At 37.9% G+C, this 26,632-nt stretch overlaps 1 protein-coding gene across 1 annotated transcript in view; it reads left to right on the top strand.

Moving 5' to 3' along the window:
* Positions 1–903: 903 nt before the first annotated feature.
* Positions 904–26,632, top strand: part of LOC128664702 (zona pellucida sperm-binding protein 3-like) — a 47,592-nt gene continuing 21,863 nt past the window's right edge. The window contains exons 1-2 of the mRNA XM_053719511.1: positions 904–1,278; positions 3,215–3,333. Of these exons, the coding sequence (XP_053575486.1) occupies positions 904–1,278; positions 3,215–3,333 (494 nt within the window). The remainder of the gene's footprint in view (positions 1,279–3,214; positions 3,334–26,632) is intronic.

Below are 26,632 nucleotides of genomic sequence, written 5' to 3'. Positions count from 1 at the left end.
TAGGTAAGTTAATTAGGATAAGAGAAAAATTCCTTAAAGAGACATGAAACCCAATTTTCTTTTTTATAAAGAACTTTCTCATTTACTTCTATCATCAAATTGATTTTATTCTCTTGGCATCCTTTGTTGAAGGGCAGCAATACATTACTGGGAGCTAGCTGAACACACACATCAAGGGAGCTAATGAAAAGAGACATATGTGCAGCCACCAATCACCAACTATTTCCCAGCAGTGCATTGCTGCTCCTTAGCCTACCTAGGTATGCCTTTAAACAAAGGATACCAAAAGAACATAAAAAATAGATAACAGAAGGAAACTGTAAAAGTTATATCAAATTGCTTCTTCTGAATCAAGAAAGTTTAGTTTGCCTTTAAAGGGACACTGAACCCAAATGTTTTCTTTTGTGATTCAGATAGAGCATGCAATTTTTAACAACTTTCTAATTTACTCCTATTATCAATTTTTCTTCATTCTCTTGCTTTCTTTATTTGAAAAAGAAGGCATCTAAGCTATTTTTTTGGTTCAGAACCATGGAAAGCACTTGTTTATTGGTAGGTGAATTTACCCACCAATCAGCAAGAACAACAGAGTGTGTTCACCAAAAATGGGCCGGCATCTAAACTTACATTCTTGCATTTCAAATAAAGATACCAAGAGAATGAAAATAATTTGATAATAGGAGTAAATTAGAAAGTTGCTTAAAATTGCATGCTCTATCTGAATCACAATAGAAAATTTTTTGGGTTCAGTGTCACTTTAAGGCTTTACTGATTCTCAAGGAACTCACAGGTGCCTTATAATTAATTCAGCTGTATGTGATTTTCTATGCCAGGTAAAAGAGGAAGGATATAAAAAGTTTTCTTCCCTGTCTTCTCATTGGTTTTATCTTAAGTGTAGTCAGAATGAGTTTGTGGGAAGAGCTGAGCTGGTTATTATACCTAATGGTGGGGGTAATTGGTGTGATGTGTCAGAAGCATGCCCCTGCTAGGAGACCTGCAGAGTCTGGGTGGAGTAACTATCCCCCTCGGTCTGGTGTTAGAAGTGCTCAGCATTTAGGAAGATCTTTAGCTCCTGTGTATCAGCAGCGTCCTATCAGTGTGCATTGTCAGGTAGACAACATGGTGGTCACCGTTCAAAGGGATCTGTATGGAAATGGAAAACTGTTGAAGGCCTCAGACCTGACTCTAGGACCACTGCGTTGTCCACCAAGCCCTCAGACTACAGACAGTGTTGTGGTGTTCCAGAATGGGTTGCAAGAGTGTGGGATCAGCTTAAAGGTAATAGGTGATTTGCTATGGTTTATGAACTATCACTTAAAGGGACAGTCTACTCCAGAATTGTTATAGTTTAAAAAGATAAATAATCCCTTATCACCCATTCCCCAGTTTTTCATAACCAACACTGTTATATTAATACACCTTTTTACCTCTGTGATTATCTTGTATCTAAGCATCTGCAGACTGCCCCTTTATTTCAGTTCTTTTGACAGACTTGCATTTTAGCCAGTTGGTGCTGACTCCTAAGTAACTCCACGGGAGCGAGCACAATGTTATCTATATGGCACACACAAACTAGCACTGTCTAGCTGTGAAAAACTGTTAAAATGCAATGAGAGTAGAGGCGGCCTTCAAGGGTTTAGAAACTGGCATATGTGCCTACCTAGGTTTAGCTTTAAAAAAGAATACCGAGAGAAAAAAATGCAAATTTGATGATAAAAGTAAATTGGGAAAGTTGTTTAAAATTGTGTTCCCTATCTGAATCATGAAAGTCCCTTTTAAGTGGTTTGTGTGTATTTTAAGATTTGTAGTAGATTCTTTTAATGTGGTCTTGAGCTATAAACCTGGCCATCTAACTTTCACCAGTTCCTGCAAACCCTATAATGTTTCCAAGCTTTTAACCAGGCATTGCTTCCAGCTCAGGTTGCCTAGAAGTTAAAGGTACTATATATTTGTAAATTTAAATTGCATTTTTAAAAAGTTATTTAAAAATGTTTTGCATGAAAATGTTTTGTTTTTTTTTGTTTTTTTTTTGTGATTTTTTTTTTTTTTTTTTTTTTTTTTTTTAAGCTGGTACATGTGATTTTTTTTTTTTTTTTTTTTTTTTTTTTTTTTTTGTGTATTATGGTGTATTAAAATATTTTACATGTGACAAAAGATACTCTGCAAGCTTTTTTCCACTAGACAAATTCAACACACCCCTTGTGTTATTAGGAGAAACCAAGCTGGACTTATTACTAGAGTAGATGCTAGCCTCTGTCATTTTGTTAACAAAACCTCAAGTTTATTTTCACATTTCCTGAGGCCAATTGGCTACAGTTATGTGACAGGGTTAGGCTTGAAAAGCCTGTATAGTATAATTGTTTTTTCATTTCTCTGAACGAGGAAAACCCACATTTTTCAGACTCCTAATACAGATAAAGTGGGTAAAATGTTATAGTACAAAGTATTTTTACTACTTATAATTTAAATAGGGTTGGGGGTCTTAGAGACAGTAAACACTGATATTGTAAAATAAAGTGTTTAATTATGTCACCCTTTTAATTTGTCTAACTTGGGATGAGGTACTTTTCAGGAGATGTGCCAATCAGCTTTGACCATCTGTCTTATATGCTTATCTTGGCATTTGAGTGTGTGTGTGGTTCTCCAGTCCTTAAAGGGACAGTCAACACCAGAATGTTTGTTGTTTAAAAAGATAGATAATCCCTTTATTACCCATTCCCCAGTTTTGCATAACCAACACAGGTATAATAATACACGTTTTACCTCTGCTATTTACCTTGTATCTAAGCCTCTGCAAACTGCCCCCTTATTTCAGTTATTTTGACAGACTTGCATTTTAGCCTATCAGTGCTCACTCCTTGGTAACTTCACGTGCGTGAGCACAGTGTTATCTATATGAAATACATGAACTAACTCCCTCTAGTGGTGAAAAACTGTCAAAATGCTTTCAGATTAGAGGCGGCTTTTAAGGTCCAAGAAATTAGCATATGAACCTCCTAGGTTTAGCTTTCAACTAAGAATACCATGAGAACAAAGCAAAATTGGTGATAAAAGTAAATTGGAAAGTTGTTTAAAATTACATGCCCTATCGGTATAATGAAGGGGGTGTTTTTTTGGACTTGACTGTAGCTTTAATAATACAAGTTTAAGTGTTTCACAATTATGTGTTCCTTACATTTTATTTCATTTTTTTCTTGACCAATTCTATTTGCAGATAACTACAGATTTTCTGATCTACAGTACAGACTTGACCTATAACCCCACCCCATCTGCTAACTCTTCTATTGTTCAAAAAAATGCTGGTGTGTTGTTAATACAGTGTTATTATTCAAGGTGAGTTCTAAAAATGCTTAAATGGTGCAAATTTGCATAGAAAATGGATTTTGATCCATAGCGTGCAACCTTAAATATCTTTGATCTTGTATTGCCTTTTCAAAAAGTATCAAGTAAAATTAAAAATGTAGTATAGAGACAGTTAGTAATTTAAATTAGATGTTAAAGGGACATGAAACCCAGAAATGTTGTTTCATGATTAAGACAGAGCATACAGTGTATATATGTATATATGTATGTGTATATATATATATATATATATATATATATATATATATATATATATATATATATATATATATATATATATATATATATATATATATATATATATATATATATATATATATATATATATATATATATATATATATATATATATAAAATCTCTCGCGGGGTTGAACTACTGGGGGTGCAGCAGGTGCCACTGCACTGGGACCCGAGGGCTGGGGGGTCCCACACAGAGCCCCAGGAGCACAACTTGCTCTGGTTATGCAGTTCCTGTAAAATACTATTATTTTTTTTTTATTTTTTTTTTACTGCATTGAATAAAATCTTTATAGAAGCACCCAGCTTTTTCATTATTTGTGTACTATGAGGACAAGTAGCTGGTTGAGCTTCACACCAAAGGTGTAGATTCCACTGTGATTGCAGTTGCTTCTACAATTGACCCAGGACCCTGCCGACAGTGGTGCAGTGACGTAGGCTGCGTTCGGGCAGCGCTTAGGAGCTAGTGGAGGCACTTCACTTCCAGCAATGACGTGGCGCTAGGTGACATCACAAGCAAGGGAGCTTATAGAAAACGTTCGCATGCGCAAAGGGATCTGCTGCACAGTAATGGACTCTGCGCATGCGAACGTTTAAGCTCCCTTGTGTATTACATGCTCAACCCTCTGCAGCACATTGGCTATTTATTACTAAATAGGGCTAATAGTCAATGGGCTGCAGAGGGTTAAGCATGTGTGTAGCGAAACTCAAGTAGCCCTGCCACCCCTGAATTCACAGAAACAAACGGTGATTAGATACCCCATTATGCCTAAGCCTCATGAATAAATACAAAATACCCCCACTTTTTGCCAATACCATCGCCAGCCCACCCCGTGAGTGAAATAGTGGTTAGTAGGCACAATGATTGAACGTCAGTTTTTTTTATCTATCTATCTATCTATCTATCTATCTATATCATGGCAGCCTCCACAGCAACACGTGTGTGGAGGCTGCCATGTTTCCAAGCATCTGAGCTTGCTCTGAAAAGTCCCAGCTTTTCCAGCACACTGGAAGCAGCAGAGCGCTCAAAAAACGCCAGGCATCTCACTTGCAAGTGGGAGGAAAACGCTCCAAGCGAGTTCCGGTTCGTTTGGAGCGCTGCCCGAGCGCAGCCCTAAAGACTGAAGGAGCACGACGGGTGAGAGTTTGCAGGGCACACTCTGTTTACTCTTGGCGAGTGCAGCGAGTTGGTCTCTGCATGAAGTGTGTGGGTACAGTGTTAAGTCATTAACCGGATTGTTGATCTCGGATTCTTAGGGGACACAGATTGAAGCCACTGGAAGAAGGGTACGTCGCAGTGAGGCAGCTTTTTTTTTTTTTTTTTTAAAGCATCATTGCATAAATGATCACAGGTGGACTGTGATTAAGTGAGTACTAACATTTTTCAGCATGCCTGAATATAGTTAAGCTTATTGACATTATTATTTATAGACAGTTGGTATCATCAGGGGTTACTCAAACTCTAATTCATTTTAATATTAAGTGAGCGTCGCATGCACTATTTTAATTTTTTTGCATAACGGTCACGAATGTCATAGTATAACAAAATATAAACCAAAATGGTCACAAATGCTGTAGTATAATAAAATATAAGTGCCCTCTCCCTCCCATGGGTTAGGAGAGATTGTTGTGCTAGACGTTCCCTTGGTGTTTATTAAAGCAGCAATTTTGCAGTAAGTGGTTGTCTAAACAATATATATTTAGAGTATATCCCAAAACTGATGTGCTTTTATGGGGGGGGGGGGGGGGTAAAACAATTCTTGCACCAGGTCTGCCACTGACTGGAAGTGAGCTTAACACATGGTGAGCCAATAAGAGGCATATATGTCCAGCTTGCTCAGAGTAGTGCATTGCTGCTTCTGAAAAACCTATCAATTTCATGTTCTGTCTGAATCATGAAAGTATTATTTCTTTCATGTAATTGGCAAGAGTCCATGAGCTAGTGACGTATGGGATATACATTCCTACCAGGAGGGACAAAGTTTAAAATTATGTATTAAGGTGCGCTAGGACATTAGATATCAAACACCCCCTTTTCTTTCATGTAATTAGCAAGAGTCCATGAACTAGTGACGTATGGGATATACATTCCTACCAGGAGGGGCAAAGTTTCCCAAACCTTAAAATGCCTATAAATTCACCCCTCACCACACCCTCAATTCAGTTTTACAAACTTTGCCTCCCGTGGAGGTGGTGAAGTAAGTTTGTGCTAGATTCTACGTTGATATGCGCTTCACAGCAGGCTGAAGCCCGGTTTTCCTCTCAGAGTGCAGTGAATGTCAGAGGGATGTGAAGAGAGTATTGCCTATTTGAATTCAATGATCTCCTTCTACGGGGTCTATTTCATAGGTTCTCTGTTATCGGTCGTAGAGATCCATCTCTTACCTCCCTTTTCAGATCGACAATATACTCTTATGTACCATTACCTCTACTGATTCTCGTTTCAGTACTGGTTTGGCTATCTGCTATATGTAGATGAGTGTCCTGGGGTAAGTAAGTCTTATTTTTTGTGACACTCTAAGCTATGGTTGGGCACTTTATACGTAAAGTTCTAAATATATGTCTTTAAACTTATATTTGCCATGATTCAGGATAATCAGTATTCCTTCTTTCAGACTGTCAGTTTCATTATTTGGGAAAATGCATATGAATAAAATATTTTTTCTTACCTTAAAGAAATTTTCTAATTGACTTTTTTTCTTGCGGGCTGTTAGGCTCGCGGGGGCAGAAAATGCTTCAATTTATTGCGTTATTCTTGGCGCAAAATTTTTTGGCGCAAAATTTTGTCATTTCCGGGGGCCATAGTTGACGCCGGAAGTTTACACGTGGTTGCGTCATTTTTGACGCATGTGTGTTACAGACGTTTTTTTTGTGCCAAAAAGTGTGGGCGTCATACTTGGCGGCAAAAAATGTGGGCGTCATACTTGGCGCCAAAAAATGTGGGCGTCATACTTGGCGCCAAAAAATGTGGGCGTCATACTTTTTTTCACATTATTTAAGTCTCACTTTTTTGTTGATTCTGGTTGCTAGAGGCTTGTTTGTTTTGCATTTTCCCCCCATTCCTGAAACTGTCATTTAAGGAATTTGATAATTTTGCTTTATATGTTGTTTTTTTCTATTACATATTGCAAGATTTTCTATAAATTATTCCTGGATCAGAACATACTGAGGGATTCCTGTTGACTAAGAAGTCCTACCAAAGCTAAGTTCATTTATTTTAAATGTTATGAATCTTTATCTTTAGCTATGGTTTGTAATAAGTTATCATGATAAACTTTTACATGCAGAATCCATTAGTATTTATGCTTTATGTATTGCTTTTCTTTTTACATCTTATGTACAAGATATACTTAGAAAATTTATAAGAATATTTTTCTGATTCTAGGTTATGGCTTTGTCTGACTTTGCGCCTTCTATTAAAAAATGTTTTGGTCTTTTTCAAACTTCTTTTTGATGAAGTTTCAAATGACCAACAACATACTGAATTATCCTTCTCTGATGATGTTTTTTCTCTTTCAGAACTTTTCTTCATCAGATATTGACACTAACAAATCTACTTTTTTATTTTTTATTAGAGTACATTTGTTTTTTGTTGAAAAAGTGTTGATTATTTTGGATATTGAGGTAACTAGTTCTTTTTCAAAACTAGCTAACATTTTATTTCTGCTTATTTTATCTTCTGTGTCTTCAGAGGGTTTTTTCCATTCCTTCATACTAGGGAATGGAATAGGCTGACAATTTTCTTCAAAGGTTTTAAATTATACCGGCAGTTAAATTCAATTTTGAGGGTTCTCCAATTTAATGGGGCTATCTCTACTCCTGCTAAATTATGCTATTGTTTCTATAGCAAAATAGTATTTATTTTCTTTTTAAATGGTTGTATCCTATTTAAGGAAATTTTTTTATTTTCAGGTACTTTTCTTGGACCTGTAATTTATTTGGATGATGTTGCTTTTGCTCCATTTTTTTCTGTTTACTTTAAAGATCAAGTGTATCAGATTATGTATTATTTAGCATCTTAAGGGACAAAGTCTACTGCTCATTTGAGGTTCAGACTGGGTGCTGTTGCATTTGTCTTGTTGTCTTGCATTTTTGTTTATGCAAGTCCGGTGTGTTCTGGTCCCTTAACTGGATTAACATGCTAATAATTTTATTTGTTTCTTCATTTTTATTGAATATTTTCACAAATGAGGTTTAATCTATGTCTTTAGCTGTTTTTAGCTAGAAGAAATTTTGTGATTTCTAAAAAATCCTTATTTCTTTTTTTCCAAGATAATCAATTATTTGATTCATATTGGATTCAATTCTTAACTGTTACTCTGGGCTTCAAGATTAAGTTCTTAGACTAAAACTTTAAGCTTATTTTAGTTTGGTTCTTACTAAAGAACAAAATTCTAAATTCTTACCCAAGTAAAATGTTTTTATTTAGTTTTTTTTGGTTCTATTCGGTCCAAAATTCTTAGATTTTGGGTATAAATAAAATTTGAAGTAAAACCGTCTGTGAGAAGTCTTTTTCTCTCTATTATATTCCAGCTATTCCAGTAAGGCTAACACTTTCCTTAATGTGTTTCAGTCCCATATATTTTGGGTAATGTTGAAGTGCGGTTGATCACCTGTTGAGGATCAAGCGCGGCTCAGATCTGGAATCTTCTGGGGTATTTATTCCAGTTCCATTTTTAGGATCTGGGTTTTGTGGTTTTATTCAAACTATTCATTGTTCCAAAGATAGAAAATCTTTTTTGTTTTTTTTTTTTCAAAATTTTCTTTATTAAAGTAAAAGAAAAATAACAATCAATACAGGTTGCAACATAACTCTGAAGAGTACAAAAGGGGAGTGGTTACATTTGAAATGGAATTAGACACAGTACAACAGTATCCCCAATATTATATCCTTTGCACATTATATAGTAAATATCTACTAGTTACATTCTAAAATCTTATATTGCTATTAACCAGTATATTCTTTTAGCCAGTATCACAGGGTTCTCTCATTTATAAAATTGTTTTATATTGTGTTAGGCATGTGATATGTTTTGTCCAGTACTTTGTGTAGAATGGCTATACTCCTCCCATATAAAGTTTATGGCTAAAAAGTCATCCAATCTCCCTGTAACCATATAGTGATGCTTCTCCATTGCCAATGTATAGTTAACCAATGAGCGCCATTCTGAGATTGAAGGGACTACCGTTGACTTCCATTTTCTTGGTATTAGCCTCCTAGCACAATTAAGTAGTATAACCATAAGCCGTTGTCTAAGTTTACATTTAATATTTGGTGTGTTATTGAGTAGAAAAATCAGGGGGTCAAGGGGCATGTCAATATTAAGTGTCTGTTTAATGGCTATATGAATATCTTTCCAATATTGACCAATATCAGGGCACGTCCACCAGATATGCTGGTACTCTCCTACTCCCCCACATGCTCTCCAACACTTATCTCTAAGGTTATACATCGCAGCTAGCATAACTGGGGTCTTGTACCATCTGCAAAGCAGCTTTAAATTTGATTCCAGTTGTGCTACAGATGTGTGCCGGCACATGTTTTTAAATATTTTTGCCCATTGTTCCGGGGTTATGGGAGTTTGAAGTTCCTCCGACCACTTATTTGTATACGTTGGGAGGTGTTTAGAGTGGTATTCCAGAAGCATTTTATATATTAATGAAAGGGAACCTTTTGAATATACATCTGACATACATATAGACTCAAAAGGCGACATAGTTCTATAGAATTGAGTGCGCTTGGTATGTGTGGTAATATAATGGTTCAATTGAAAGTATCTAAACCATGGGTTAAAATAGTTTCCCAACGTTTCTTGCAGAACTGTCTTGGGCTTAAGGGACTTATTTTCTATGGCCAGACTACACGGGATCACATCTTTCAGGGTCAAGTCCCTCACATATTGAATATGCTGTGATCTTTGTGCTTCTTCATTTATGTTTTAGGGGTGTCAGGGGGGATGGAATACTAGAAATCATCGGAAAGTTAGTAAGACATTTATCCCATATTTTTAATGTTAATCTAGTTATTTCCGATGTAGATAGGTTCATGGGCCTATGGATATGTGGTACCCAGCAGCTTGCCCCTAATTGGGAGTTTTGTGCCAGGTCATGGTCTAGTCTTACCCACTCTTTATGGGTACCATGTTTACACCAGTCAATTATCCGTGTTAGTGTGCACGCCAAGTAATAGTAATGTATGTTCGGCATTCCCAGTCCTCCCTGTACTTTAGGGCGATAAATGATATTTTTTGCAATCCTAGGGCGTTTATTATTCCATAAATAATTGTTGAGCAAATTCTGAAGTTTATTAAAAAAGGATTTGGGTAATGCTAGTGGGTTAGTCTGAAAAATGTATAACATTTTTGGTAGGATGGTCATTTTTATAGCATGCAATCTACCTAGCCATGATAGAGTTTTGTTATGCCAGGATTGTAGCTCTTGTTGTATATTATTCAATAGAGGGGTATAATTTGTCTTAAACATGTGATGTGGGTCCATGGTAATGTGAATGCCTAGATATTTTAAAGAGTGTTTCTGGAGTCTATATTGGTATGTAGATTGTATGTGGTTGAGTTCTTGCGTTGGGACCCCCACTCCCAAAAATTCGGACTTTGTAGCGTTGATCTTAAAGTTTGATAATCTACCGTAGGATTGAAATTCAGTGAGCAATTCAGGCATGGAGGTAAGTGGATTAGTTATAGATAACAAAACATCATCTGCATAAAGAGAGATTTTGTAGTCCCTCTCTTGGATGGTTATGCCAGTAATGTTGTCGTTGTTCCTTATTCTGGTTGCCAAAGCCTCTATAGTTAGGGCAAACAATAGTGGGGATAAAGGGCAACCTTGTCGTGTGCCGTTGTGTATATCAAAGGCCGGGGATAATGAGTCATTCAGTCTAATTTTTGCATTTGGGGAGCTATATAGGGACATCACCTTAGAGATAAATGTGTCTGGGAAACCAAATTTGACCAGGGTTTGCTCAAGAAAGGTCCAGTTTAGCCGGTCAAAGGCTTTCTCCGCGTCCATGGATGCGAAGATCGCAGAATTTTTGTCTTTGATGCATAATCAATCAGTGTTTGTATTTTGATAGTGTTATCCCTAGCCTCTCGATATGGGGTAAATCCAACTTCATTATATTGGATTAATTGGGGGAGAAGTTTTGTCAATCTGTTTGCTAGTATCTTGGCATAAATTTTGGTATCCGTGTTAAATAGTGAAATGGGACGAAAATTTGCTGGGGTGTCGGGAGTTTTGCCTGGTTTTGGCAACACTATAATATATGCTGCTAACATGGAGGGTGGAGGAGGATTAGTGGATGACATATTATTATACAACTTGTGTAAAGAAGGAATAAGAGTTGAGGCGAATATCTGATAATATTTGGCGGAAAATCCGTCTGGGCCTGGACTTTTACCTGAGGGCAGTTCTTTTATAGCTGCCAAGATTTCATTAGGAGTTATTTGTGATTCCAAAAACTCCTGTTGTTCTGGAGAAATTGACCGGAGATTGCACGAAGCTAAGTATGATTGAATGGTGTTATTAGAGGAAATGTTAGATTCTGAGTCCGTATCCTGTAGGTTATAAAGGGTAAAGTAGTATTTGTGAAACTGGGCCAGAATGTCTGGGGTTGTGTTTATAGTAGTGTTGGGAGGGGATTTTAATTCATGAATATATGATTTTAACCTAGCTCTCTTAAGGTTCCTAGCTAGCATTTTCCCTGCTTTATTACTTTCGTGATAAAATTTTTGTTTTAGCTTCATAGCTGTTTTCTGATGTTCTAAAGCAAGGAATGTTTCTAGTTGTTCTCTAACGCTGTTCATGTCACTCAAGAGGGCGGTATTTTTGGGATCCTTCTTATGCAGATAGTCTAGTTGCGCTAGTTTGGTAGTTAATGTTGTGTATAGCTGTCTAGAAGTTTTTTTGAAGGTGTGCTTTGTATTTTATAAATTCCCCTCTAAGAGTGCATTTATGGGCTTCCCAAACCACAAAGGGATCTTTGACTGAGTCATTATTAATTTGAAAGTATTCCTCCATAACTTTAGAGAGGTGATCTACAAAGTTTTGATGGGTTAACAATGAATCTTCAAGTTTCCATAAGTAGGGTTCAGTGGGTGTATTAGGCCAAGTGATTTGTATTGTGACTGCCGAGTGATCGGACCAAGATGTAGGAGTGATTTTGGCATTAGTTATTAAGGAAAGTCCTGCTTGATTTGTAAGTAGGTAATCTATTCTGCTGTAGGACTGCGAAGGGTGGGAATAGAAGGTATAATCATTAGTTGTAGGATGAGAAAAGCGCCATATATCATATAGGTTATGATCCCTCAAAGCTCTCCATAAGTATGTCACTGTGCGTTGTGATGTCCTGGGCTGGGGGTTGGAGGTATCTATGGAGGGCTGAAAGGGGAAATTAAAGTCGCCTCCAAGGAAAATTGGACCTTTAGCGATATCTACAAGTTTCCGAAACATTGCTTTAAAAAATGGCATGTGTTGAGAGTTAGGGGCATAAATATTAATTAATATAATTGGTCGACCATACAGTAGCCCCGCTATTCCCAAAAATCTACCCTCACCATCTTTAATTGTCTGTAGAACAGTAAAGGGGATATGTTTGCGAATTAAGATACTCACTCCACAGTGTTTGGTTGGTGCAGTATTGTGAAAGTGTTGTGTATAATGTTTAAAAAATTACAAATTCCCAAGTATTTTGGCAAAGTGTGTCTCCTGTAAGAACAAAATGTCAGCTTTTTTCTTGTATAGATCCGACATTGCCTTTGATCTTTTACACGGAGAGAGAAACCCCTTAACATTCTGTGTTAAAATAGTAATTGGAATTTTCAATTGTCTAGTGGCCATTATAGTGTATTACTGTAGTGGTGCGCAAGTGTCTTAAATTTTGTATGTACAAAATAAGAACATTTCAGGTACTGGGAAAATAACATAGCACTCATCAAATTAGGCAACCCGTATCTCGTAACATAACAAAAACTGTAAAAACAATAGTAACTCAAGCATCCTGGCTTGTATAGCCTGGAGTATAGGATATTGACCATTAGCGCAGGCAGAGTAATAACCTTTACACCAATGTAAATAACAAATAAACAGTTAGCTGGGGGGAAGAAAATGTAAGCCTGTACTCAAAGTCATAGAGGCCTTATCAATATATATCTTATTATAACATAAAATAAAATAACTGGTATTGTCCACATTTATATTAATCTCTAGCATATTTGAATGGAGCCAGATGATTTTAAAGTTCAATAGTTAAATATCACATCAAGTCTCAAGGTAAGTCCTGATCAGTTACATTTGAGTATAGATTTTGCAAACATATGCACATTTAAATATAGATTTTACAAACATACTCACGAATCTGAGGTTATGACAGGAGTAATAAGCTATCTGCTGGAGATATTCAGCCTCCCTAATTAGGAGACTTATAGGAAGTATATATCTTCGAAATTCTATGTAAGTCCAAAAAGACCTACTAAAAAATGAAGGTCGGGGGGCGGAGTCAACTGCCGAGCTGAATGGCAGCACTTCTCAGAGGATCTGTAAAATTAATTAAATGAAGCCAGATAATCTAATCTAATTTGGCATAAATTTAAGTCATTTTGCTCACAAAATAGAGGGGACACAAGCCACAACCACCCTACCACCAATACAAACTATATAAGGATCATACTGGAGAAGCAAGAAGAGCAGCTGCGGTACAACACATAACGCCAGTAAGACCAGCACAGCCAACTCTACTTGCAACTACCCGCTCACTCTAACTTTGCCGCCGGAGCGACATCTGACACCGGGAGACCACTCTGTACCCCGGAGGAGCGGGGCTCCACTCCGGGGCCGCCGCCGCAACATTGAATCTAACCGGAGGCGGTGCAGATCTGAAAACACAGAACCACTCAGAACGGAACACCGGGACAGGGTGAGAGTCTGGTGCGGGTGATCTGGGGCTAGGCTACTCATCCGTAAACGACAGATAAGCTGATCTGGAGGTGTCCGAGCCTGAAGCTGAACGGACAAGCTGTGACATTCGGAGCGGAGAGCAGTGGCGCGAAAAGCCGCCATCTTGGCTACAACCTGACAGGCCCAACACACTACGGAGCTCCCGGGAACATCTGACTCGCCACAATCAGCAACCAGTGAGGAGGTGAGTGGAGACTGGGGAGAGGTGCAGCCATCCATACCGGAGTACTTTTAAAGTAAGTCCAAAAAACATACACAACGTGGATAATTTTAATTCTGGGAAAAATAATTCAACCCACATCAAAAGCACAAAACAAATAACGACATAGACTGGACTTGGAACCACAAAACCCAGAGTCAATATAAATAAAGGCCACATTAGCAACTGAGATATAGCAGCTACTATAATCATTTATACCTTGGCAAAGACCATTGCTGCAAAAACCAGCACATTTTTACAAACCTCTATAAAGGAGACTATCTAATAACCTTAGAGTAAAGAACACTACTAAAGGGGTCTAATAAATCTCTAATCTAAAATGTAAGCAACCCCTCAAATTATACTGGGAAAGAAGATGCTTTAGCGATATACAGAAGCACACTAGGGCCATTATCAATATGATATAGAAACATAGATTTGGCCTCTTGTTGTAATTTTTTATCTGCTGCCTGCCTGAATAGCCATATCAGAAGAAACACTAGGTTACCTCATATACCACTGGTGTTTTCACAATATATTACCTATAAGTTAACCGAACATCTATCTCATATATACTTCTTCATCTACAAGATGTCTTCTAAAAGATCAGCTAAAGGGGAGAAACCAATTAAACCATCAGCCATGTCAACATTTTTTAAAGCCTCCCAAACAAGTAAACAACCCCCAGACACAGAGGGGGATGAAGAATCTGACACTGACTCTCATCAGTTAACACATGACAACAGTCCACTAACAAAAGCTGACCTCAAAAACCTAGTGTCCAAACAGGACATTGCTGATAACTTTGAGAAATTATGGGAAAAAATTGATTCCATACACTCATCCGTGACCAGCAGCCTTTCTGAAATCAAATCTGACCTTTTTGAGATGGGTAACAGAATAGAGACATTAGAAGACCAAAAGGATGCCATGGTGGATCAAATGGATGAAATGGAGCAAACCATGTCTACACAACAACAACTACTAGAGGACTTCCAAGATAAAATTGAAGATTTGGAGAATAGGAGCAGGAGGAATAACATCCGCCTCAAAGGAGTCCCGGAAGAAATCACTCCTACGGAAACCCCTGCATACCTCACCCAGCTCTTCACTCAAATCACTAACTCTCCAGCGGACTATGTCTTTCATATTGAGAGAGCACACAGAGCGTTAAAACCTAAACCCAAACCAGGCCTACCGCCGAGAGACATTATAATCAAATTAACATTTTTTCCAGATAAAGACAAAATCCTACAAGCTGCAAGAAAGCACCCAACCTTCAAATATCAAGGAAATGTTATCCAATTCTACCAAGATCTTAGTGTGAGAACACTGCAGAGGAGAGGGACCTTACGTCCGCTTACCACTATACTTAGAAAACATCAGATACAATATAGATGGGGGTTTCCATTTGCCCTATACATAATAAAAGACTCTAAGACGATCACACTAAAAGATCCAGAGGACATTCCAGAGATCTGCAAGATTCTAGACCTAGAAATCCCTAATATTCCAGCTTCAACAACAAACCCAACAAAAAGCAAAGACCCAGGCAGGCAGCCAGAACTATCTAAATGGCAAAAGATCAGCCATAAGAAACAGAAAACCAAGGAAACAAGGGGCAAAACCTCCAAGAAGACCTAGTCAAAGATCATAACTATAAATATGTTAGGTTCCCCCTACAAGGGGAAAATACAAAGAAGAATGACTAAGAGAACTAAAGAGTGATGAAAGTCTAACCCGCCTCAAGAATATATGGAGAAGAGACTTTACCTGCTATATCCCTAGATGGGGACACTACGACGGGACTCGATTTTTGAAAGTTCTTTTAGAGTTCTGTTTACAAAGGCCGTATAATGTGGTGGAGATTAATCTTCCCCCAGTATGATAGACTTTTCTGTGTTTATTTTCATGGTATTTCATAGATTACTAACTAAAGGTCCTACTGTTGAGGACTATAAAATGCTGTTTATTCTGTATTCAATAATGTTTTCTCTTTTTGACTCCCTCCCCTCCCCCAGTGACGACACAGCAGAGACCACTAAATGCAATCCTGATCTCCTGCAAGTAATTCAGCTAAGTATCCAGCCCAGTGATCCACAGGTAAAAAAATTCCTTTTACAACATCCACACATAGACACAACACTATGAACCCTAAAATAAAAATATTATCCCACAATGTGAGGGGGTTAAACACTGACGTTAAAAGAAGAATAGCGATGACGCAATACACATCCCTACAAGCTAACATACTGTTCCTCCAGGAAACTCACTTACTTAAAGATAGCATTCCTAAATATTGGGCAAAACACTTTAATACCCACTATCATTCTACAGCAATATCTAAAAAAAGAGGCACATCCATCCTGATACATTCATCACTCAATTTTACTGCAGAAACCATAATAACAGATACTGACGGAAGATACCTGATTGTCAAAGGTAGAATACTAGATTCAGAAATTACACTATGCAATATATACGCACCAAATGAGAATCAACACAAATTTTTTCATCACATATCATATTTACTCACACAATGGTCACATACTAAAATATTCTTAGCCGGGGATTTCAATGTCACTATGTCACCTATTAATCCCACCAACATCAAACCCTTGACCAACAAACAAGCTAGACACAATCGTATTGTTAAATCAATTAAGGACAGTCTACATCCCCACTCTTTGATAGAGACATGGAATACCCTGTATGGTCAGACAGATGACACAACGTTCTACTCAGCAGCACACAAAACCTATGTCAGACTTGACTATATAATATGTGAGTCAGATTTTACAACCTCTACTAGATAGTTCTCAGATACACACCTGTGTGTGGTCTGACCATTCCATAATCACTCTACAGATTAACGGCATAAGTGACCCAGGTAGAAGCAGAACTTGGACTTTTGACTCGTCTTACATTAAAAACCCCCAAATACACGACAATGTATTACAACAATTAACTGAATACTGGCACATAAACACAGACACCACAACTAACCCAGGGATTACATGGGCAGCACATAAGGCGGTCCTAAGAGGGATACTAATTAAAGAAAAAGCAAGACAGGTTCAGAAATATAGACAGCAAGTACAACAACTTCACGTAGAGATTGAGGGATTAGAAAGGCGATACAAACATAACAAAAATAAAGCCAACCTAAAGCTACTTCAAACTAAAAGATCTGCCCTAGCTTCACTACTCCACACACAAGCCACTAGAGCCATTCACAAAATCCAGGCACAATACTTTATATTCGCGAACAAACCGGATAGATACATGGCACACAAAATCAGAGAGAGATGTAAGGCCTCCGCGATTCCGCTAATAGAGACACTAAATAACACTACGACCTCACATCCGCAAGAAATTGTAGATACTTTTGCAATGTACTATGGAGAATTATATAACGGGGAAAAAAGTTATACATAATAAAGAGACAGAAACACTCACCTCAAAATTCTTCTCCCAAACTCTATTACCAAATATAACCATAGAACAAAAGGAAACAATTAACGCACCTATCTCCACTATAGAAATACTAGGGGCCATCAAAGATCTTAAAACTGGAAAGGCGGCAGGACCAGATGGCTTCCCAGCCGAATACTACAAACTATTTAAAAACTCACTAGTCCCACACCTGGTGAAATTCTGTAATCACATGATGGAAGGAGGAGAGATCCCCCCAGAATTACTAGCTGCTAAGATAGTTGTAATCCCCAAGCCAGGAAGAGACCACAAAAAATGCCAGAATTACCGCCCAATATCTCTCATAAATCAGGATCTTAAAATATTTACAAAGTAATAGCAAACCGCCTTAAACACATCATTCCCCACTTGGTTCATCCAGACCAGGTGGGATTTATCAAGGATAGGGAAGCCCCAGACAACATCCGAAAAGTTACTAACTTAATACAATTCTTAGGAGAGACACGGACGCCTTCTCTGCTCCTATCTTTGGATGTGGAGAAGGCGTTTGATAGAATAGACTGGGACTATATGTTCTTGGTACTACATCATATGGGTTTTGAGGGAGCATTCATAAAAGCCTTAAAAGTTATATACTCGTGTCCAGAGGCCCAGGTCTCATCAACAGGATATAAGTCAAAATCCTTCCCAATTTGTAATGGCACCAGACAGGGATGTCCCCTGTCCCCATTGCTTTTTGCACTCTGTATAGAACCACTAGCAGTCACGATTCGCTCACAAACAGATATATCAGGGGGTCAAGATAAACACATCAGAATACAAACTATCCCTCTTTGCTGACGATATTTTATTGACTTTGACGAACCCATTAATATCTTTACCCAATCTCTATCAATTAATAAGGAACTTCTCAACTATTTCGGGATTTAAAATCAATCCAGACAAATGTGAAGCTTTGCCCATTGCGATATCCCAGCAGACTCAGACATTATTAGAAACACAATTTAATTTTAAGTGGATGAGACACACACTAAAATACCTGGGAATACAGCTCCCAACTTGCTCCACACAACTATACAAAGTAAATTACACCCCATTATTTAGACAAATAAGACGGGACCTGGCAAAATGGAAGAGCTTTAATTTTTCATGGCTGGGTAGAATAGCGGCGGTGAAAATGAATGCCATGCCACGAATACTATACTTATTTAGAACCCTCCCTATAAAAATAATAAAAGCGGATTTAGAAACAATGCAAAAAGAAATTTCAATATTTATTAGAGGAGATAAAACGAACAGGATAGCAAAGTCCGTTTTAACCAGACATAAGTCGTTAGGGGGCATTGGAGCGCCAAACCTAATGGACTACTACAATGCAGCCAGACTAGCTCAGGACTCACTACTCTTGAAAAGGTCGAAGGAAATTATATGGCCCACACTGGAAGCGAAAATAGGGGGTTGGGATGAGACAGATTTAATTGTCTGGGACCCAGGGAAGGCACAGGGGGATGGGAAGACACCCAAACCTTACACCACCAACCTCACTATAAAGACCTGGAAGACAGCGAGAATAAAATATAAACTCTTATAACAGTACTCCCTATCAATACCGATTAGACACATAATGCCAGAGGAACTCTGGGCTCAGCTTAAAAAATGGGAAAATAAGGGCTTGTACAGAGTAGCAGACTACTTAACAGGAAGAAACATAATAACATTTAATCAACTACAGACAAAGATAGACCAACTGAAACTACACTGGTATATGTATCTACAGATACACTCAGCCTTACAAACATATCTAAAACACCCTAGAGAAGAGACCACCACACCAATAGAAATCTTCTGTAAAACAGAGGACCGTAACAAACATACTATATCTTTACTATATGTGTCTATACAGGCCAACCACAATACCTCCAAGACTATGATTATGCTGGCATGGGAACAGGAACTACTTATTTGTAAAAACATAAAAGAATGGGAATCACTGTTTCAGAATGCTGAGAAAGGGTTGATTAGTGTAGATCTTAAAGAAAATGTTAATAAAACTATCTATCGGTGGTACTTGACCCCGACAAGAACGGCCCATATGTACCCACAGGGCAGCAGGTTATGTTATAGAGGCTGTGGAGAAATAGGGACTTATAGACACATGTGGTGGGACTGTAGAGAAGTGAAAGGGACATGGAACAGACTATCTTCCTCAGCCAGATCCTAGATGAAAATATCAGTCTCACGATTCAACAGGCTTTATTACACGAACATATCGGGAAATATAATAAACATATAAATACATTCTTTAGGATCTTATGCACGATCACAAGGATATGCATTGCCAAATATTGGAAGACTGGAGTTCCAACTTGGACAGAGATATACAACAAAATCCAACATACATATACCATGTACGAGTTGGCGTCAAATACACTAGATAACAAAGAAACAGTCCAAACAGTATGGTATTACTGGATAAGCAAAGGTTCCTCAACCCCATGAGATAGCTGGAGAGCAGAGATCTAAGTGGCCATCAAACTATAGACAAACTAAACTCATTGATATACATATAATATAGACTAAGGAATGATGTGACGTCCCCTTTTCAATTTTCAATTCCAAGTTACCCAACCCTATGTTTATTAGATAATGTATTTTAAGATATGGGATATTTCTGGGTACATAAGATCACCCTTAATTAAAAAAGTTTCAGCAGGATGTATGTATGTAGAGTAATATAGATACAAGAAATAAGAAGAACCATCAATGTGGAGGATGCAGTTTAAAGATGAATGCAATATATAGTTTAAATGATGATAATCTCTTGTTGAATCCACGGTATTACTGCTCATGTATGGACAAAACTATAAAGTGAAGATATTTATATAACCAGTAAACAATACATTGTTATTAACACCTGTACAAACTAACTATCTGAAACTTATGTGACACTGTAAGCATGTAACACAGTATATCCCAATTCAGAAGACAACAGAAGAAAAGACAATTAATGTTATATTATTTTATTTATGTACTCTTGTTCTTCAAAAAATATAAAACAATAAAAACTATTTAAACATAAAAAATGAAGGTCCTTATATATTCAGGTCTCAACTTCTAATGTCCTAGCGGCTGCAGGACGTTTTTGTGCTTTAGCTGGAATAAGAGACCAGTTGTTTCGCACTCGCTGTTGATTGTTGCTTGGGGGTCCAGTAGATGATGGATTAACAGAATCTGGTGGGTCTAGTCGTAGTATTTCGCCGAACTTTGGGGCTTCTGAAATATCGTCACATATCACTCTTCTTTCCTCATGTATCACTATGAGGTGGGTTGGGAATCCCCATCTGTATGGTATTCGTTTATTGCGCAGAAGTTGTCAGAGGTGAAAATTCTTTGCGTTTCTGCAATGTTCTCTGTGAGAGATCTGCGTAAAATTGTATCACTGTGCCTCTGAAACGAATAGGCTGGTTTTTTCTTGACAAAATAAGGATTTCTTCTTTATCCCTATAATTTCTGAATTTGATAATGATGTCCCTGGGTGGGGCTGAATCTGGCGGTCTGGCTCTCAATGCTCTGTGGGCCCTATCCCACGGGATATCTTCTTTAGATGCAGCACCCTTTAGGTGATTAAATAGTGCAGGCAGATATGTAGGCAGATCCTTAGGCAGTACTGATTCGGGTACTCCCCTGATCCTAAGGTTCTTTCTTCTACTCCTATTTTCTAGGTCTTCAATTTTAGAGTGTAAGGCCTCAATAGTAGAAGTAGTGGTGTCTGCTTGGGATTGTAGGCTGTCTATATCTTCTCTCATGGTGTCATTATTTTCCTCGAGTGCCTCCACTCTAAATCCAATTGCAGTAACATCCTGCTTCAGGTCCGCTAGTTCTTCACGAACACATGCCCTGACAATGTCCGCAATATCCTGCTTGGATGGGAGTGTAGACAGTATGGTTGAAGGAATCTGAATCGTATTTGACATTTGTGAATCATCTTGTGTCTTTTGTGATTTTGGAGATTCCATTATAGATGGGGCAGTGCTGTTTGGCTGCACACTAGTGTTTTCAGCGGAGTTAAAGTAGGAGGCCACTGTGGAACCTTTGCTTAAGGGTGGTTTAGACAGTCTGTCCGATTTGGTATTTCTCTTAGAGGCCATTTGATGTGCAAAAGTCTCAAGTTACGCGGTCTAATTTGTTGTCGTTTATTGTGTTAATGCACCTCAAAAGCCGTGAAATTAGCGTTCCTTGAGCTTTTTATTCAGCTAAGAATCACCTCCCACGTGGCTATATAGGTTGTGTAGCTGCTGTGGGCCGATAGATATCTTTGGGCACTTGACTTATATGTTTATTTGGTTAGCATATGTGTAAATCGTTCTGGGAGGCCACCCGGAGCTCTTGGTGGGGTCTTTTGTCACCTTTACATTCAATTTTGCAGCCCGTGGATTACAAGGATTAAGCCCGTTCCTTCTAAGTATGTAAAAATGTCTCTGGGGCTTCCCCACTCACATCATCACAGCGCCACCATTTATATATCAGAGCCCGCCAATTACCTGCTTGCAGCCGCGGGCCCTTCTCATAAATGCTCCCCGCGTCAATTCAGACAGCCGACTCTGGAGTTTGTTCTCCTCTTGAACAGTTCGCTTTGTAAGGTGGCTAGAGGTATTGTGCTGAGTGTTGTGCCCGAAGCTCTGTTTTCATGTTAGGAGCCGTTGTTCGTTATGCCGCCATTAGTATTATACGCCACGAAGCTTCCCTTGTTGTCTGTGCTGTAACGTCTGGCTCCGATGTCGAAGTTTGCGCTCATTATGAGTGCCACATGTTAGGCTTGTATCTCAGTGTCTCATCAAATAAAAAGCCCAAAATTGATGGCATTCATGCCTTTAGTTGTCTGGCTTACACGGAGCCTGGAGTTTATGCGGCCATCTCGGTCGCTACCGGCTCCGCCTCCTCGATAGAAAATCTTTTTATTATATAAATGTACCATCTTTTAGATTGGTATTTATATGGTCTATTCTGACTTTTTTTGGTCAGTGATAGTATTATTTGTTTTCATTAGATACAATAGATGCATATCTTCATTTCTGTTTTCATTCAGATTTATTTTTATTTTCTGAGACTACGGAATCTCATATGATTCAATTTTGTTTTTCAAGACATGGTTAGAGGATCTTTTTATCAAAAGCTCTTGATTCCTCACACAAGGGTCACCTTTTTTAGGTTTCCAGATTGTGTCACTGTCTTTGTCTCTAACAGATAAGTGATTTTTTTCTTATTGGGTTCCGTCTGTCGGTACCTTCAGTCTCTATTTCCTTCAGTTGCTATATATGCATGGAAATTTAGGTCTTATGGCTGCAGCATTGGATTCATTTTCCTTTGCTCATTTTCATAGAAAACCTTTCCAGTTTTTTTATGCTGCATAATGGTGCAGGGATTCTAGGATTTCACTTTTTAAATCTTCGAATTCTATGTTTATCTATCTTTGATTCGGTGGTTAAGATCACCATCATTTAGTTCTACAGGTCTCCGATTCTTTCAACCTGGACCATGATCTCTATAGATGCGAGTCTTTTAGGTTGGAAGGCTGTCTGAGGTTCTCGGTCAGCACAAGGGGTTTGGAAATCTCAGGAGGCGAGATTACCATTTGATATTTTGGAACTCCGTGCATTCCCAGAGTTCTTCAGTTGGTTTCTTTTGAAGAAGAGACGTTAATTGTTTTTTTCAGACATTATCACATCTGGTGTATGTCAATCATCAGGGTGTGACTATCAGTCTTTAGACTGTGACAAAGTATCTCGGATATTTGCTTGGGCTAAATCCAGCTCCTATCTAAATTCTGGGGTCCTTTTCCCAGGTATAGACGTTTGGGAAGCGGATTATCTCTGTTAAGCTTTACATCCGGGAGAATGGTCTTTACCCAGATATGTTTTTCAGATGTGAGGGCTTCCAGAAATAGATCTGTTGGCCTCTCGTCTTAACAAGGAATTTCCCAGGGGCCTATTTCAGGTCCGGGGATCCTCAGGCGGAAGTAGCTTATGCATTGACACTTCCTTGGAATTATCATTCTGTCTATCTTCCGCCTCTAGTTCTTCAAAAATTCTAATGGAGCGTTCGTTTGTACTGCTGGTGCTTCCAGCATGGCCTCACAGATTTTGGTATGCGGATCTCATTCGGATGGCCAGTTGCCAACCTTGGACATTTCCGTTAAGACCAGACCTTTTATCTCAAGGCCCATTTTTCCATCAGGATCTCAAATCATTTAATTTGAAGATATGGAGATTGAACGTTTGATTCTTAGTAATAGAGGTTTCTCTGACTCAGTGATTAATACTATGTTGCAGGTTTGTAAATCTGTCTCTAGAAAGATTTATTATCGAGTTTGGAAGACTTTCATTTCTTGGTGTTCTTCTCATAAATTCTTTTGGCATTCTTTTAGAATTCCTAGAATTTTACAATTTTTCAGGTTGGTTTTGTCTGCAAGTTATTTGAAAGGACAAATCTCTACTCATTCTGTTCTTTTTCACAGAAAGATTGCTATTCATTCTGATATTCATTGTTTTGTACAGGCTTTGGTTTGTATCAAGCCTGTCATTAAATCAATATCTCCTCCTTGGAGTCTCAATTTGGTACTGAGGGCTTTACAGGCTCCTCCGTTTGAACCTTTGCGTTCTCTGGACATTAAAATGACTTTCTTGGAAAGTATTGTTCCTTTTGGTTATCTCTTCTGTTAGAGCAGAAAACTCAGAAACTCTTCTTTCTTGTGGATCTCCTTTTCTGATTTTTCATCAGGGTAAGGCAGTGTTCCTTCCTGTTATTCATTATTTTGTTCAGGCTTTGGTTCTTATCAAACCTGTCATTAAGGCAATTTCTCCTCCTTGGAGTTTTATTTTGGTTCTAAAGGCTTTACAGGCTCTTCTATTTGAGCATATGTTTTCTCTAGACATTATTTACTTTCATGGAAAGTATTGTTCTTTTTAGACATCTCTTCAGCTAGAACAATTTTTAATTATCTGTTCTTTCTTGTGAGTCTCCTTTTTCTGATTTATCAGGATAAGGTGGTTTTTGCTATCCTCATTTCAATTTTTACCTAAAGTTGTGATTTCTATCAACATTAGGGAGGAATTATTGTCTTTTACTAAGACTTCTTTGGTAAGATTCTTACATTCTTTGGACATGGTAAGAGTTTTGAAATCTTATGTTGAAGCTATTCAGATTTCAGATAGTCTTCTAGTCTATTTGTTATCTTTTCTGGTGTTAGGAAGGTCAAAATGCTTCTGCCATTTATTTTGCATCTTGCTTTCACTTTTGATTCATCATGCTTATTTGGAGTCGGGTGGATTCCCGCCTCGGAGGATTATGGCTCATTCTACTAAGTAAGTTTCTACTTCCTGGGCTTTTTAAGAATGAAGCTTCTGTTGATCAGATTTGCAAAGCAATGACTTGGTCTTCTTTGCATACTTTTACTATGTTCTACCATTTTGATGTTTTCTCTTCTTAGAAGCAGTTTTGGTAGAATGGTACTTCAGGCAGCTGTTTCAGTTTGATTCTTCTGCTTCAAACTGCAGAAACTTTTTTGATTTGGGTAGTGGATTAATTTTTCAGCGGCATTGGCTGTCTTTATTTTATCCCTCCCTCTCTAGTGACTCTTGCGTGGAAGTTCCACATCTTGGGTATTTATTATCCCATACGTCACTAGCTCATGGACTCTTGCTAATTACATGAAAGAAAACATAATTTATGTAAGAACTTACCTGATAAATTCATTTCTTTCATATTAGCAAGAGTCCATGAGGCCCATCCTTTTTTGTGGTGGATATGATTTTTTGTATAAAGCACAATTATTCCAATTCCTTATTTTTTTGATGCTTTCGCTCCTTTTTTATCACCCCACTTCTTGGCTATTCGTTAAACTGAATTGTGGGTGTGGTGAGGGGTGTATTTATAGGCATTTTAAGGTTTGGGAAACTTTGCCCCTCCTGGTAGGAATGTATATCCCATACGTCACTAGCTCATGGACTCTTGCTAATATGAAAGAAATGAATTTATCAGGTAAGTTCTTACATAAATTATGTTATTAGACAATATCCCCAAATATTGTCTCAAAAAAGGATTAAGAAAAAAGGGTTGGTTAAAGGGAGGCGCTAGAAGCCAAAGATATCAACACTAAGGCCTAGATTTGGAGTTCGGCGGTAGCCGTCAAAACCAGCGTTAGAGGCTCCTAACGCTGGTTTTGGCCGCCCGCTGGTATTTGGAGTCAGTGATTAAAGGGTCTAACGCTCACTTTTCAGCCGCGACTTTTCCATACCGCAGATCCCCTTACGTCAATTGCGTATCCTATCTTTTCAATGGGATCTTTCTAACGCCGGTATTTAGAGTCATTTCTGAAGTGAGCGTTAGAGCTCTAACGACAAAACTCCAGCCGCCTGAAAATAGCAGGAGTTAAGAGCTTTCTGGCTAACGCCGGTTCATAAAGCTCTTAACTACTGTACCCTAAAGTACACTAACACCCATAAACTACCTATGTACCCCTAAACCGAGCTCCCCCCACATCGCCGCCACTCGATTAAAATTTTTAACCCCTAATCTGCCGACCGCCACCTACGTTATACTTATGTACCCCTAATCTGCTGCCCCTAACCCCGCCGACCCCTATATTATATTTATTAACCCCTAATCTGCCCCCCTCAACGTCGCCGACACCTGCCTACACTTATTAACCCCTAATCTGCCCTCCCTAACATCGCCGACACCTACCTTCAATTATTAACCCCTAATCTGCCGAGCGGAGCTCACCGCTATTCTAATAAATGTATTAACCCCTAAAGCTAAGTCTAACCCTAACACTAACACCCCCCTAACTTAAATATAATTTACATCTAACTAAATAAATTAACTCTTATTAAATAAATGATTCCTATTTAAAGCTAAATACTTACCTGTAAAATAAATCCTAATATAGCTACAATATAAATTATAATTACATTGTAGCTATTTTAGGATTAATATTTATTTTACAGGCAACTTTGTAATTATTTTAACCAGGTACAATAGCTATTAAATAGTTAAGAACTATTTAATAGTTACCTAGTTAAAATAATAACAAATTTACCTGTAAAATAAATCCTAACCTAAGATATAATTAAACCTAACACTACCCTATCAATAAATTAATTAAATAAACTACCTACAATTACCTACAATTAACCTAACACTACACTATCAATAAATTAATTAAACACAATTCCTACAAATAAATACAATTAAATAAACTAGCTAAGTTACAAAAAATAAAAAAATATTTACAAACATAAGAAAAATATTACAACAATTTTAAACGAATTACACCTACTCTAAGCCCCCTAATAAAATAACAAAGCCCCCCAAAATAAAAAATTCCCTACCCTATTCTAAATTAAAAAAGTTACAAGCTCTTTTACCTTA

Source organism: Bombina bombina, chromosome 6, assembly GCF_027579735.1.
Source record: "Bombina bombina isolate aBomBom1 chromosome 6, aBomBom1.pri, whole genome shotgun sequence".
Taxonomy (NCBI): Eukaryota; Metazoa; Chordata; class Amphibia; order Anura; family Bombinatoridae; genus Bombina; species Bombina bombina.
The sequence above is the reverse complement of the archived record's forward strand: the minus strand, read 5'-3'. Positions and strand labels throughout refer to the sequence as shown.